This window comes from Equus caballus, chromosome 10 (assembly GCF_041296265.1).
Source record: "Equus caballus isolate H_3958 breed thoroughbred chromosome 10, TB-T2T, whole genome shotgun sequence".
Classification (NCBI taxonomy): domain Eukaryota; kingdom Metazoa; phylum Chordata; class Mammalia; order Perissodactyla; family Equidae; genus Equus; species Equus caballus.
This window is the reverse complement of record NC_091693.1, coordinates 58,122,529-58,137,675: the sequence shown is the minus strand read 5'-3', so window position 1 is coordinate 58,137,675 and position 15,147 is coordinate 58,122,529. Positions and strand designations below refer to the sequence as shown.

Sequence of the window (15,147 nt, the reverse complement as noted above, 5' to 3'; positions counted from 1 at the left end):
CACATTTTTTTTGTTGTTACTCTTTGGGCTTTCTTTTACAAAGCAAAATATTTTCTGGTGAGCTGACACTAAAAAATCTATGTTTCTCTGTGTAAGTTTTCTCATAGAAGAAATATTTTTGCTGATCACCACCCATAGAAGTCAGATGCCCTCCCCCACCCACCCACGCCTCCTGCTGTGGTGGGTCAGAAAAAGTCTTTGCCAGCCACCTGGTGACTAAAGCTGTGTTCCCAACTGGGAGACAGCAGGGTGGAGACTGCTGCAGTACTCAGGATCCAGAAAATAAAGGGCATTTTTAACTGCGTTAAATATCCAGACCCTTTGGTGACCCGCTAGAATCTTCCCACCGACCTCTGGGAAGAGCACTGCAGACCTGGGAGCGGGAGAGCCAGAAAGAAGGAAGGAAGGGGAGGAAGGGGAGAGGGTGCTTTCCAGTTCTAGCCCACAAAATTATATACTTTATATCCTTCCATTAGCTAGTATTAATTTTTTTATACCCGTAAATAAAGTCACTGCTTCTAAATTTGCCGTTCTAATTATGGGCTTCGCAGTGACCTTGAGGAATATATTTTTCTCTTCTGTAAAGTGAGACTCATACCGACAGTACCAGATTGTTGGAAAGAATACATGGAAAAAAGAAACCTACGTAGAGCAAACAGATCAGCACCTCCAACAAAATAGATTCTCTTTTAGTATTTGTTGAATGAATATTAAAGTATATGAATCATAAAAGGCACTGAGCCAGTTTCTGTCTTTTTTTTTTTTCTTCCCAAGGAAAGTTCTGCCAAAATGGTACATAAAAAGAAATAATGATTCTACAGACCCATGATTCTTTTTGACAAGGAATATGTGTGTGTGTGTTCTTGAAGCTTATTAGCTTCTTTCTGTAAACATAAAACACTTAGCATGATTAACATGGTTTCAGAAAACTTTTTGCCTGCTATCTGGGAGCCTGTGAAATGCACATATTGAAAATGGTATATTTCCCTATTACAACACTGCTTAACATTTATTTTATGAATAATCAAAGTATTCAAGTGTCCTGTGACTTATCTTATTATGGAGTCTCCTTGAAAATCGTTTTGGAATTAAACTGTTTCTTTAAAGGATCTGCTGAAATCGCTAAGTGATGAAACTCTCATTTGTATCTTTATTTTTATTAAAGATTGCACAAACTGGAACCAAGACCAAAATACTGAATCCACTGTACATCATTCATTATAAAACAACATACATCACATTTGTATTCTACCAAATAGGACATTTTCTTTAAAATTATATATTGCGTGCTCTTAGATTCATGCTTTAGATATTTTACATTTGTCATTATTCTCTTATAAATAATTGCAACTTGACCAATTTGTACTCCTTCTACCACTATCTATTCAACGAGGCAAGGCGTAGTCTTTGACGCCAGAACACATGAAATGGAAACAAGTGTATGGATGTCACGTCTACCGAATTGTGACTACTGTTCTGCCTACGCAGTGAAATGCTAATGTAAAATACTCACACAAAACATCATTTCAAAAGGCACAATTTCCTCCACAGAAAAGAACAATTTTAAAATACGTGGCAGTTAAAATCGGCGCCTTCGAGGGCGCTGTGACGTTCACATTAGCGTGATCCTAAACCTCGAGAGCAGACCGCCAGGGCGGTTGCGGGGAGCCTGTCGGCGGAGTCCAGAGACTCGGAGCGCGCCAGGACCCGCCGGCCTCGGGCTGCTCGGGAGCCCAGATTTCTCTAAGACAGCTCCAAACCTTTGCTCTGAGCTTCAGCATCGGACCGGGAACCCCTCACTGTTCCAAATCTGGCGCCCAACCAAAATAAAAACGGTTTTGTCAACAGAGTCATTCTCACCACCAGGAGATCCTCTTCTCCCATAACAGAACCCCCACTTCTTCTCTCTGTCCACACCCCCCACACACGCCCTTTCCTGGGAAGACTCGTTACGAGTCGTGCTCGCCACCGTCCCCGGCCTCGGGGTCGCTCTGGTCGTCCGTGAAGCAGACGTCCACGTCGCTGTCGTTGTCGCTCTTGGGCTCTCCGGGCTCCGGGGGATAGTCAGGCCCCGCTCCCGGGCCGTCGCCCGCCTTGGCCAGCAGGTTCTGGCCAGGGTGGCGGGACTTGACGTGGCGCTCCAGGTCCCGGCGTCGCACCAGCACCTTGCCGCAGAACTCGCAGCGGTAGGGCGTGTTGCCCTCGGCGTGCAGCCGGATGTGCTTGTTGAGATTGCTGGGGTCGCCGAAAGGCCGCAGGCACACTTTGCACTTGAGCGGCTTGTAGCCCGTGTGCGTCCGCATGTGGATCTTGAGCCCGTACTTGCGAGAATACAGCTTGCCGCAGTAGAGGCACAGGTGGCCCGTCTTGGGCTTGCCCGCGCCGCCGCTCCCGCTGCCGCCACCCCCAGCGCCACCCGCGGCCACGATGGCCGGTGGCAGCGTCCCCGCGTCCAGGCGGCCACGGCCTTTCCCGGCTGCCATCTCGGACAGCTGCTGCGTGTGCATGGCGATCTCTCGGTCGATGCTGGCCAGGGAGCCCAGCTCGGCGGGACTTAGAGCGGCCGCCGCCGCTGCTGCCGCCGTGGGCCCGCTGAAGTAGGAGATGGACTCCGGATACTTGAGCAGCCCGCCGAAGTGCAGTTTGAGCGGGTAATATGCAGCGGCGGCCGGGGAGCCGTAGAGGAGCTCCCCGTTGTAGACGGTGAAGGCCGGCATGACGGCAGGCAGGTGGCTGCACTCGCCCCCCGGGTAGGCTTTGAGCCCGCCCGCGTCGAGGGCCGGCAGAGCGCAGCGCTCGAGGGGCAGCCCGGCCGCCGGCGACAGCTGCGCGTAACGCGCTCCCGGTAGCGCGGTGGCGGCGGGCGGGGCGCGCTCCACGTGCTTGAAGGCGGACGCCTCTTCCGGGGGGCCAGGAAGCAAAGGGAAGCCGCGCAAGGTCCCCGAGCAGGGCAGGCCAGGCGGCGGCGGCGGCGGCGGGTCCCCCGAGAGCAGGCACTTAGGGTGATGGTGGTGATGCGCGTGGTGGTGATGGTGGTGGCCCGGGCCGCCCGCCGCCGGGTTCTCCCGGCTTCCAGGCCGTCCGCCCGCCCGGCCCCCGCCCAGCAGCCTGCCTAAGGCCAGGCCGGCCCCCGGTTTGCCGCCGCCCTCCTCCCGGTAGGGGTCGCCGTGCGCGGCCGCTGCCGCCCTGGCCAAGCCGGCGGGCTTGAAAGCTGAGCGCACGCCGGGGTAGAAGGCCAGGCCGCCGCCGCCCGCTGGGGAGCCGCCCACGATGCCGAGGAAGTGGCCGGGTCCCCGGGCGGCCCCGCTCATGTCCAGGGCGCGGTCCGGCTGCTCCTTGCCCTTCTTGGATGGCCCCCACTTGGCCGGTGGCGGCGAGGTGGCCGAGGGCGCGGAGGACGCCTCGCGCTTGATGCCCTCCCGGGCTCCGCAGGCCTGGAGGGGCGGCTGGGCCTGCGGGTGGGGCCGCAGATTCCCCGCCGAGGCGGCCGCGGCGAAGTCAGGCGCCGGGGGTTTCGGAGAGAGGCGAAGGCCATCCGTGGCCGGGGCAGCGCCTTGGCGAGCCGCGTGCTCGTGGTGCAGGTAGGCGCGGCTCCCGCCGCTGCTGAGCACGCAGTGGAAACGTTGGTGCGCCTTAAGGCTGTTGGGGTATCTAAACGTCCTCCAGCAGTACCAGCAAATGTAGCGTTCCTCCCCTGGGCAAGAGAGAGTGGAAAAGCGACCCCGTGAGAGGCGGACCAGAAAGTGAGAAAGCAAGCCCCAGCGCACCCAAGGGAAAGCCCAGGTTTTGACCCGCGGTATTGGGAGAAGCAGGAGTATTCTTAGGTCCTGGCGAATAACTGAGTTCGGTAGCACCACTGTAGCAAGAACCCCGGTAAGCCCCAAATGGCCAACTTTGTCACCATCTCCATCCTCTAGGACTAATCAGAGGCTAAGAAGGATGACCTGGGCCTTTCCAACGAAGACCACCTCCGGGCCATCCGAGCAAATCTTCGTTGGGAGGGCAGCGCTCAGGCAGGCTGGCCGGGGAAGAGACGAGAGTAGAGAGCAGCTGTTGCTTTAAATCAAGTGTTGAGGCTGTGCTGTGCCCCGGCCCATCTGTTGGCGTTTGCAGAATAGGTGGCGTATGTCAAGGAGTTTGGATAAACTGAACAAAGGCCAATCTAATGGTCGTGAGCGCCTCATTACCAGGCGAGACAATATCCTGTATGTATGGGCCATATGTAATCATTCCTTTTCATAGAACAATGTCTTTTATGTTCACTACCCACCCTTCCCACCCCCTCCCAGCCTTAAACACTTTGCCTGAGGTTTTCCTGGAGCGTGACCAACCGAAGGACCACATAGGGACTATGATTTGCTGTTCTTCAAAATTATTTGTATCCTTATTCCCTCTTTAACCCCATTTAATTTGATGGGAGAAAAGAAAAAGTCCTATGTCCTGACATTCTAAAAACTGAAGGATGATGTTGCATTATCCTGTCAGTTGTTCCACCTGCTGACTAATTAACTCCTAGATAGCTACACAAATCCAAGCTTAGTAAAGTCCTTGGAAAAGATATATAGTTTTATTTTATATTACATGAATATATATATATAAGTGATATAGAAATAGATACTCAGCTTTTAATAAGTGCACAATTCTCTACCAGGAACTATATGTGTGTTTTCGGTGTCTACTCTTTTTTGTGTGTGTTTAATATTATTAGCATTAGTTGTCTTTCATTGTGCTAGGGTCTGTGAACACAATCAAGAGACACAAGTAGGAAACAGATTCTTATCACAGAGTGAAAGTTAATTTTCACTCAAAAAGTTCATGTTACATCTGTACAGAGAACAGCGATATCGCAGTTGGGTTTCTTTTTAAATGTTGTGGTTGATAATACTCAAGTGAAGGATGTCTGTGAGAAGTTAGTTGAGCCACAGGAAGTATCCAAAGTATATGTTGGTCTCATTAAATTTAATGGAAAAGTTGAACTTTTCTTCCTTGTACACAAGCAGCTCACCCTTCTAAAACATTACTACAAAAACAGCAATGGAAAAAAATTCTAGATCTTCCTCCCTTCATGTATTTTACTTCTGGCTTTCAAGTAGTTCCCCCAGATAACTAAGATGGAAGCTCAAGTAAGGAGCAGTTTATTCCCGCTAAAGCCAAAGGAGAGCAGACAGAAAAAAGGGGGGAAGAGGATTTGCCTATAAGACCGTATCCTAATTGTTTATGGCAGACTTAGGTAAAATCATTTCAGTATTTCTATTACCTTGTATTGAACACCATGTAAAATAAATCTCGACAAAAAGAGAGAGAGATGAGACCTCTGGGTTCTTTTGATGGGTGTGTTGATTTAATATCTTAAGTAACCTCCCTTCTCTTAAATGCAGAACCTCCCTCTCAACACCTCTTCTTAAAGAGTTTTCAGAGGCTGCCCCAGAATGACTCAGCTCAATGTAAAGCCAACTAAGCTTTGTTCCTAAAACAAAGGGTCAGTATTTTCCTTAATCTTACTATGCAATTGAAACCCACTGGAGTTAGTCAATATTGGAAGAATAGCAGTCATCCCTACTTATTTCTTCCTCTTTTTGAGATTTAAGCAGATGTATGCTTTCTGTTTCAATACGTTCATTTTTCAGTTTATCCTAACCACCTGACATGTTTTCCAGACTCTGAAATTCATCCTATGCCAAAAGTATCAAACACACTTCATAAGTGACTTTGCCTCCTCTCCTTCATGTAACCCTGAGGTTGTTAAGATTTCAAGCAGCTCAAAGCTGGGGAAGTCAAGGTTCAAAAAAGTCCATACATTCTCCAAAAGGAAAACGGGTGTCTATTTTGACATCTGTTATCATATGATGTTTATGAGCTCTATTGGCTGAAATGAAAACACAAGGACCACCGCTCAAACAAACAGCCTGTGTACTATCTGGGAGCAGCTAAGGAAGAGTGTCTTCTGTGCAGAAATGCCCAGCCCCAAAGGCCAGTAGCCCTCTGAACTCTTCTGTAGTGGCAGCTCTGAGACTTCTCCACTACGGGGCGTTTGTCATGTTTCTCTTTTACTGGAAGAAGTTGACAGGAGAATTTAATATAATGTGATGCAAGGAAGAAACTACTTTGGGATGATTTGTTATGAATAGTGTACATACAAATCTACCCACAAAATCAATAGAATTTACAGAAGACAGTGACACTTGGAAATGAAGTGATTCATCGTTCTGAATAAACTTCATTCTGTCTTGTTCATGAAGTGTTTCTTGATTCCCACATTTGTATTAATTTCTTTAGCCCTATTTCTAAAGGGACAAGATTGAGCATGCAATTCAGGAGGAGAGCGTGTTAAAATATTTCACAGCATTCATTACGTTGCCTTTAAATATAACTGTGTCTTTAGGAGAAATTACAGACAAACTAAAATAATTAGCAAGAAAAAAAGGAAGTCAAGGAAGCCTTGTGCATTAATAGGGAGCCTCAAGATTGTAACCATTTTAGTACCTCCCGGCTTTTTTCCACAGGAAGTGTTCCTCAGTGTTCTAGGGAGGGTTTGAAAATGTTTTTCTCTTTAGTTACTGCACCTTAATTTGCATAAATCCGCTCTTGGCTTTGGAAGGGATCAAATAAATCTGAGAAGAAACTGGGATACATCCCAGATTCAATTTAAGTAGGGAGGGGGAAGTGAATAAATACTATTTAAATGGAAGGGCCTCAGTACCTGCCAACTGACCAGCTGTAAGTACCGTAATGCTTCTAAAATGCTGTGGAAATACATTACTCTCCTTCAAACCAGTGGAAAAGAGATGCCCTCCACCTTCTACAAGCATTCCAGGCTTGAGGTACGCTATCTGGAGCTCATGACGTGATTACTCTAATAATATGTTAAGGCTTCTTTATTGATTCTTAATTGAGTAAATAACTGTCTCTTTGAGTATGCAGTAGGAAAGGATGACCCCCATGAAGTTCATAAAGAGTATTTTTATCCCTGCCATGGTGAGCCAGATTATTATTGTTGCTGTCGTTATCGTTGACTGTGGATTTTAAGGAGGTAGTGGTGACATCGCCCCTCTACCTGCACAGACGGGGAGTGTGAATTCAGTTTTACAAGCACGAGAGACAGGCCCTTCAGGTCTGAGGATGCCCCCAAAGACCGGAGGCCGGCTGGACTCTTGCCCACCCTCGCTAGCCCAGACACCCTGTCCGAGGTGATACCTTTCTCATCGTGTGTCGGAGTTGCAATCGTGGGGATGTCGAACCACTGAGCCAAGGAGTTGGAATACCACACGGTCAGCTCCTCCCCTGGCTGGACGTCTCGCAGGGCTCGGTAGAAGATCTGGGACGCAAGGAACAGGACAGCCTCCTGTCATTTCCTGGGTAATTGGTCAAAAAACAACTGAGAGGAAAGGTTCTAATCCCCGCTCTGAAGCTGTGTGACCCTAGAAAAGCTACTGGACCTCTCTGAACTTCACTTCCCTCATTCTTCAAACGGGGAAAATAATAGTATCTACCTTATAGGTTGTTGGGACGTTTAAATGAGACCTCTAGCTACAGCGCTTTGCTCTCAATATTGCTGGCCACCTCAGTGACGGTTAGGTAGATAGAATGGGCAGTGGGGGGGAAGCCCACAGTACCTGTCCTCCGGGTAAGTCTGCAATAGCTTCGAGAGTCTGTTCCTGGGGGTTCCTGGCTGCCCGGATTAACCCTATCCACTCCAGAGGGGAGCCCCCCGACTCGTCCACCAGCTCCCCTCTCACCATGCGCACCTGCAACACAAGCAGTGGTCGTTCTCCCCCGCGCCACGGCCAGGCCCACGGCCCAGAAGGAAAGTGTATCCTCCACCCACCCGACTCAGGAAAATGGTTGTGTTCGCTTTGGCCAGACCGCTGGGGGCTGTTGGGAAGAGGGCAATTCCTTAGGACCCTTGCTTGTGGGAGGGAGGAAGAGGGGAGGCTGGCTAGTGTAACAGTCCCCCCTCTTCTCCACCTTGTCAACACGAGGGGAGAGAGCATCCTCCCTGAGCGCCCGGGTGCATCTTGTACCAAGACGTCCCCGACCCCCACCCCAGTGCTGCCTCTTGCGCTTCTGCAAGCAGCCCTAACACCAGGGTAGAGACGTTTCGAAGTCAGTCCCAGAACCCAGTGTCCCCCACCCCCTCTCGAGCCTCCCTATTCTCGCTGCACCTCACTGAGGCCCGGAGGTGCCAACGAGCCAAGCAGCTAAAGTATCTGAACAAAGCGGCCGCAAGCTGACCGGCCATTTAAAAGCAATTAAAGCGCGTTTACAGAGGAAGGCATGGTGCGCGGCAAACCCGGCTTTAGACCAGGGGAAAGAGGCAGATTGCGCGGGGAGCCAGATGCTGGTCCCGCCGGCAGGGCACCGGAGCCATTGCTTACTAGAAAGCTCTAAGCAGCCAGCACGCCAAAGCTAAAGTCCTCTCCCCTAGCCCCCACCGGACTCCCGCCTGCATTTCCTGGTCGCTGTTTGCGACCTTTGCCCGCTGCGACGCCTCCGGGCGGGTGGCGGCTTTTAAAACCCCTCTCTGGTCAGGGGTGGCGACGCAGTTTGGAGAGTCAGAGCTGGCCGGTTGGCTCTGACACCTCCCAGTTGCGACCCTGGACACCCAGAGCCGGGCTGCAGGCGCCCGCACCCGGTGGCCACGCGAGTGGGCGCTCCTCGCCCTCGGAGCCCGCGTCAGAGCCACCACCTGGCTCAGCCTCCATCCTCTTACCCACAACCAGCACTCAGACATCCGCGGAAAGGAAAATCTAGGGAGGTTCTAGGAACTGACGTTCCCAAATTATCTTTTCAGAGGAAATGAGATTAAATTATTTGAAGGTAAATGTAAGACCAGATTAGCATATCGAAGGGAAGAAGGGAAGAAAAGTCCTCAACGCGCTGCGCGTTGTATAACCTAGAGAAGGCGCGTCAGCCGAGAGAGGCGAGGGAGGGGGCGCCTCTGCGAAGGAGACCCCAGAGCTCCAGAAAACCTCGGGGTCCGAGTGGTCCCGACACGCAAAGAGCCCGTGCATCCCATCCCGGGGCTGTCCCCTCTGTCAGGTCCTCTCCCACAACCCGGCGCACATCCAGCTCTCAGTTAACGTGACTGGCGGGGAGGAATCAGCATCCGCTTCCACCTGGCAGTTGGAATCACCCCTTTCCTCCGCTTGCTCTATCGACCCCTTTCTTGGGCCGCGGCAAAGGGAAGCGAACGGCAGGGGGCGGAGGTCGGAATGGGTAATACCTTTTTCTTGGGCCCGGGTTCCCTGCGGTCTGACAGGTACTTGCCCAGCTTGAAGGTTCCGGGCACCGGCCCGAGGCGCAGGCCGGCCGGGATGCAGCAATCGGCACTCACGCTGGTGGCCGGAGCGCGAGTGGCTCCGTGCATCGCTGCCGCCGCCGCCAGGCAGGCGCTAGGGCGCGCAGGTCCTCGGCAGGGCGCGAGTGACAGAGCCCCAGCAGCGCGCGAGACAGAGAGCCGCGCCCCGACGTGCGCCCTCCGCCCGCGGAGTGACGCGGCCGGGCATGCACTGCGCCTTTTCAATCGGGGCGGGCGCCTTTTGGCACCGCGAGCGCAAGGGCGCGGAGTTTGGTGAGAGAGTTGCGCTGCGGAGCAGCTGCAAAGTCCCACCCGAGAGGGTCACATGGAGTGGTTCCCTCAGCCCCCTGCATAATCGAGGCCTCTGAATGGCTGGCGCACAATGGTCCAGGCGACCTTCCCATTCCTAAAAATCCAATTTGTCAAGGGCGAAGAAAAGGCGCTGGTGAATCAAAGGTCCGGAGGGACCATTAATCCTCAGCATGGGGTATTGTCCTCGAGACAGTTACGATATTTTAAGTGACAAATCCACTGTATAATTTCTCCATAAATTTTACTTCCTTTTATTGTTCGCCGACAAACCAGTTTTGGGAAATAAGTGACTACTTTAAGTCTACTTGGCTGATTCCTTTGAGCCTTGGTCTACTTCAAAGATTTTTAATTCTCTCCCCTTGGCTTTATTGTAAAGGAGATTAAACAAAGAGATGGGGACTGTTTGAGGACTTGTTAACTTCTATTGATTTCTGGCGTGTGCCATACAGAAATTAGGCAGGTACTTGATGGGAAAACACCAGAAAATACCTACACTTTTTAAATAACGACCATATTACCATTTCAGGGGTTTGGGTTCAGGCCAGTCGTCTATTTAGAACCGCTTTATCGTTCCGTCTGCCCAGTTTCACCCCAAAATATGAAGCGTCTGGACCAGTTTTGGGAGACACGTCAGCTGTGCATCTCTGCTCTCGGGTGCTCCCCAGGCCCGCACTTTCTCTGGAGAATTGGAAGCGGCTACAGAGTCGCGGTTTTGCGGGGCATCCCGCGCCCTGACTGCACCCGAGAGTTGAAGAGGGGTTCTGCCCGCTGGGTTTTTAACCAGGGCCAACCGACCGCCTCAAGCCCTGATTTGCTTTTAAGTTTAAAACGGGGAAGAAGTCCTTGGAGCTAACTTTCCCAGAACCCAGCAAGCCAGACTTTTCTTTAAAAACAAACAACAACAGCACAAAAAGCAATCTGTCAAAGATCGTGGAAAAGAAGGGTAGGTGGGCGTTGGCAGCCCCTTCCGTTAGCCCGGTTCAGGAACCAGCTAACGGGTATTTCGGAGTTAAACCAAAGTGCTCTTCGTTTTCTTTTAGGGAACCCTCCGATCTGCAGGGGGACATCTAGTTTCATAAGATAGCCTAGTAATCAAGTTCATCAGATATTTGTGACATTTCCGCCCGCACCTGCCACGCACCGCTCATCACTGGCACCGCTCCCTAAATCCAATGGACCAGGACGTGAGCCCCATGCAGTGTTCTGGGAGAGGCCTGAGTGACTCGGTTTCTCGCCTGGTGTTGGAGGCCCGACCACTGTACGAGTGGGCAGAGGACTCCCAGGAGCCACCACCGGGAATTCACCTGGCTCCAGGCAGAAGGCGCGGTTCTTAGGCCACTGGCAGGAGTGACTCTGACTAACAGTGGCGTCAGGACCCAAGGTGGTGACACCTGCAACTTGGCAGTTTGTCCCACGAGGCCCTCAAGAAGCTCCGTGTGGCAACCGTCGATGGATGGAGACATGCGTTCGCCATAGTGGACACGGTCAGGAGACCCAGGGTCCTTCCGTCTGTGCTCTGTCACTCAAGGCTAGGAGAACCCTCAGTGAATTACTTCAGAGCCTCAGTCTCCTAATCCGTAAAACGGGAATGATGATGCAAAGTGGCCTTTGGCTTCCACTTCGCGGTTCGCTCGGGTTTGTTGCGAAGGTCAATAGCAATGATCTGTGAATGAGATCATTCAATGAGAGTGAATGCGTTTGGATCGCTCCAGAACTCGTGGTTTGCGCAGTGGGGGAATCCAGGCCAGGTCAAGGGTCTCAAGTCTAAGCATCTCAAGTCAGACGGTGCGGTGACACATGGATGGCGTGCCTTGGTGCTAACTCAAAGGTCTATGGAGACGCGGCTACTCGGGTTTCGGAGAAGAGAGCCGCTCTGCGGCTGTGGGCAGCCACACGCGTGCAGCCACTCCATGTCCAGTGCCACTTTCCAAGGGAGCTGCCACTGACTTTTCCTCTTAACCCTCCAGTTGCCCCTCTGTGAGCTGCTAAGGATGCCGGCGAAGGAGAGGAGGGAGCCTTTGATCGGGAGGCCCATGAATGGCAAAAGCCAGAGGAGGAGGGGAAGAGAGGAAGCCCCTCCGAAGAGTCGAGGGCAATAAATTTAAGCCATGAACATGTCCCTCTAACCTCTGGCCTGGCGACTCCGGGATGACACCCAGTTTAAATTACCAGCAGCGCTAGCGGGAAGGGGCGAGCGCGGGGCCTGGGTTCGGGGCTCCTCCCCGGCCCTCCTTAATGAGTGAAAAAGCGTGAACGACACGCGAACAATTTTATCAATAGGACCATGTAAAGGCCGACTGTGAGGAAAGTTATTTATTAATATAGCCAATTGTGGCTGGTTCCCAGCCCCGCGAGAAGAAAGGGACTGCGCCAGAGGCATTCACACCAGCTCGCCCAGTTTTATTCTGTCCTGTGGCTCAGAGTTGAAGTTCCCCAAGTGAAATAAATTGTCCACAAAGGAGGAAAGGAACACATTTTCTTTTATTTTTCCTTCCCTAAAAAGCAAGGGTGAAACCAATCTAATGTGCCCAGTGGAGCAAGATGGGCCGTGAAAGGCTGGGTGTTAAAAGTAAAAGCGGGCTGTGCAGCAAATGGGATGGAAAATTAAATGAAATTAAATAGCTTGAACGGCCGTATTGTCCCTTATTAAAAAGACACATTAATTACATGGTCTCAGCCTTATTCAAGGACAATGTTGAGACTCAATCAAAACATTCCACTCGACTTTTTTATGGACTTAAAATAGGCGTCCAGAGGCCCCGTTAAAGCGAAATCCCTTCTGCACCGAGGTGCGGGGTGGGGGGCGGTTTGGGGGCGGCCCTGCTCCTGCCTACCGTGGAACCGCGCAGGCACGACTCCGGCCCCGGTAACAGGTTGTCCCTAATGAGGCGTGGATGCTCGAGAGCCGCAGGCCGCCGGAGGGGCGGGCTGCCGGGACCTAGTCCCACCGCGGCGCCGCTTTCAGCAGCGGCTGCGTTGGGGGCGGCGCCCGCCCGCGCCTTGTTGCGTCCGCGCGCCCGGCTGGAAGTGCTGCCGGCGCCGAGCACGTGTGAGCTGGCGGGGCTCCGCCTGGAGGAAAAGAGCCCTCACTGGACTTCGGGGCTGAGATTAGCGGCTCCTTTTGGAACACCCAGAGTGCCGGTCCCTGGGGCGCACAGCCCTTGGGCTCCGGGTCCCCAGGGGCGCCGAGGTGGTCGCCCCCTGAGTGTTGGGGCTGCCATCAATGCCGCCCACCCTGGCGGGCGCGCAGACTCCCCAGCCCCGGGATGGAGGGAGTGGCGCTGGGTCAAGGACCGCAGGCAAGGACGCTGGACAGGCGGAGACCCGGAGACTCGGCGGAGTTGCGGGTCCGCGGTAGCGCGGACCGCGCCCCCTAAGGGTATCCGCGCCAGCCGGGCCGGAGGGTCAGCGCGGACCAGCTGCGCGGCCCCCGAGGCGCGGGTGGGACATTAAGGCTGGGTCTGAATAGGGCGGCGGCGACGACGGGCTCTGGGAACGCCACCAGATGACACGCCGGCGACGGGGCCATTTTCCCCTTAATTGCGAGGCCGGTGGGTGCGCCGCGGCCCGGGAGGCTCCAAACGCACGGCCAGGACGCAGCCCCGACGCCGCTGGTGGGTTTTGTGGTGCCTTTTTTTGTTGTTTTTTAAGTCCTTCATTGGAAGCGGCTCAATAAAAGTATTCAGAGTTCCTCTCAAGTTGCCTTTTAACCGGAGTTCCCCAACTTATTTCTTGGTTCTTTCGGTTGACATGGTGCAAAGAAAAGCCAGCGAGCGTGTTGCTGAATTGCAATGTCTCGGGGCACCTCCACATTCAGCGCTCCTCTGCCGGCCGCTGCCGAATGAGCCCGCGCTCAATTCGATTTTCCTTGCTGTTGGGCACATTTAGGAGCGCTTCTATTTGTGAAGTTCATTTCTAGGCAAATGTATTCAAGAGCTGATGGGAATGAATAGGACCGTGTGTCAGCCGCCCCTAATTGGGATTAAAGCACTTAGGAGCATATGCAGAGAGTGACAGAAATTCTCAGGTTGCATTGTGTTCAGACTTCCACCCGCTTGGACGCTCCTCCTCCGAGGGAGATTTATAAAGCTTGCGGGGAGAAACTGAGGAAAGAAAAGCGAAACGGAACAGAACTGGGCTAATGGCTCACGATGGGGCTGCGGTTCAGCAAGTGGTGGTGACAGCTTCTGAGAAAAGACGCTGGAGGATAATCGAACTGGGAGGGGGAGCGGGTATGAACTCTTTAATCAGAAAGGCGGAGAGTTAAAAGGCGAAATAAAGATGTTCTTGAGATTCCCAGACGTGTTTTTTTCCCTTTCTTTTCTTTTTTTTTTCCTTTCCTCTAAAGAGCTAGGCTTTCTTTCTCTTTATCTCTGCCTCTCATCCCCACCCCCAAAGAACATACCCTCTCTTGGGGCAATAATAAGAACAATTTGATATTTGTTAGGAAAAAAAAGTCAAAAGAAACAAAAGTGTCTTCTTTTGTATGTGAAAGAGAACTTCACATCCAAATAAGTCAGTCAATGAAAGTATTTCCTGATATGTGTGTGGGTAAAATATACACACACTCTGTTAAATAAATAAACAAGCATAATGGTAAGTCATTGTGTACATTCAGACTGTGGATGCAGATCTGTAGTCTCTTGTAAATCTCCACCTTGAAGTGGCCGCTGAGTTTCTGAGCTGAAGGTGACAATGCCTTTTAAAAGCTGAAAATCAGCCTGAGCTGAGGCTGGGACGGTTGTCTAAGCAGAGAGCAGTGACAGCCTCTTTTAGCCCCTGAGGATCAGAGAAGCCAGAAGTGACAGATGAACACTGAACAAAAGAATACTGAGGGGGAGAGCAGACACTTCGAAAATTATCTGGATTTCTTTGTTTCTTAATTTGTTTAAATCCACCTGGAAACTTTGGTTCCCTGGCCGGGAGGAGACTCTGGATGTATACACTTGGGAACAGGAATGAGACTTCTCATTGGATCCCTTTTGGTTTTGTTTTGGATTTGGTAACATAAAATGTATTTCCAATTAAAAGTTATTTTTGAAATTTATTTTTTTAAATAGGCACAAGGCTAAAGGAAAAAGAGGGAGGGAAGAAAAGAAGGTGACGTGCAGATCCAGAGAAGGGATAATAGCTGGTGGTTTTATAATAAATTTCTACTTAAAATTAGGCTCCCAAGCCCAATATCTCTAGAGACACCTGTTGACCACACTGAATCCAGGCCCCCACGCTGCTGCCTGAGCCCTGGTGGGAAGGTGGGTTCTCCAGCTACAAAGGGAATTCTGGGCAGAGGACATGATCATATAACAAAGGGACAAGCTCCAGTGGTGAGTCAAACGTTCTGTCTCTCTTTCAATTCCTCAACAGACCTAAAAATCTCCTTTCTTTCCAGACTGATCCACTTCATGAAGAAAGAACTTGTAAACCTATGTTCAGGGGCCATAGAATTTTCCTTTATCCTTTATTTTCCAGTTATCAGCTCTTTGGAAAGTGATACATAATGGGAGGAAGCTGTCCCAGCAGATAGCTTTATAGCCTCT

The 15,147-nt window shown here is 51.6% G+C and overlaps 1 protein-coding gene across 1 annotated transcript; it reads right to left on the bottom strand.

Annotated features, from left to right (window-relative positions):
• Window positions 1-1,130: 1,130 nt before the first annotated feature.
• On the bottom strand, window positions 1,131-9,384 carry PRDM13 (PR/SET domain 13). The gene is made up of 4 exons (XM_023650853.2): window positions 9,193-9,384; window positions 7,614-7,768; window positions 7,195-7,315; window positions 1,131-3,694 (listed from the first exon to the last, which is right to left on the bottom strand). The coding sequence occupies exons 1-4, from the start codon at window positions 9,365-9,367 to the stop codon at window positions 1,950-1,952; spliced, it is 2,196 nt and encodes a 731-aa protein (XP_023506621.2). The 5' UTR covers window positions 9,368-9,384; the 3' UTR covers window positions 1,131-1,949.
• Window positions 9,385-15,147: the final 5,763 nt, after the last annotated feature.

What these genes read in the sequence shown, in the direction of transcription:
- PRDM13 (XM_023650853.2), bottom strand. Translation starts at nt 9,367, where the DNA reads ATGCACGGAGCCACTCGCGCTCCGGCCACCAGCGTGAGTGCCGATTGC. An exon ending in TCCGACCTCCGCCCCCTGCC is followed by an intron (nt 7,769 to 9,192) that starts GTTCGCTTCCCT and finishes GGCGCGGGGGAG; the next exon opens with AACGACCACTGCTTGTGTTG. An exon ending in CAGACTTACCCGGAGGACAG is followed by an intron (nt 7,316 to 7,613) that starts GTACTGTGGGCT and finishes CTTGCGTCCCAG; the next exon opens with ATCTTCTACCGAGCCCTGCG.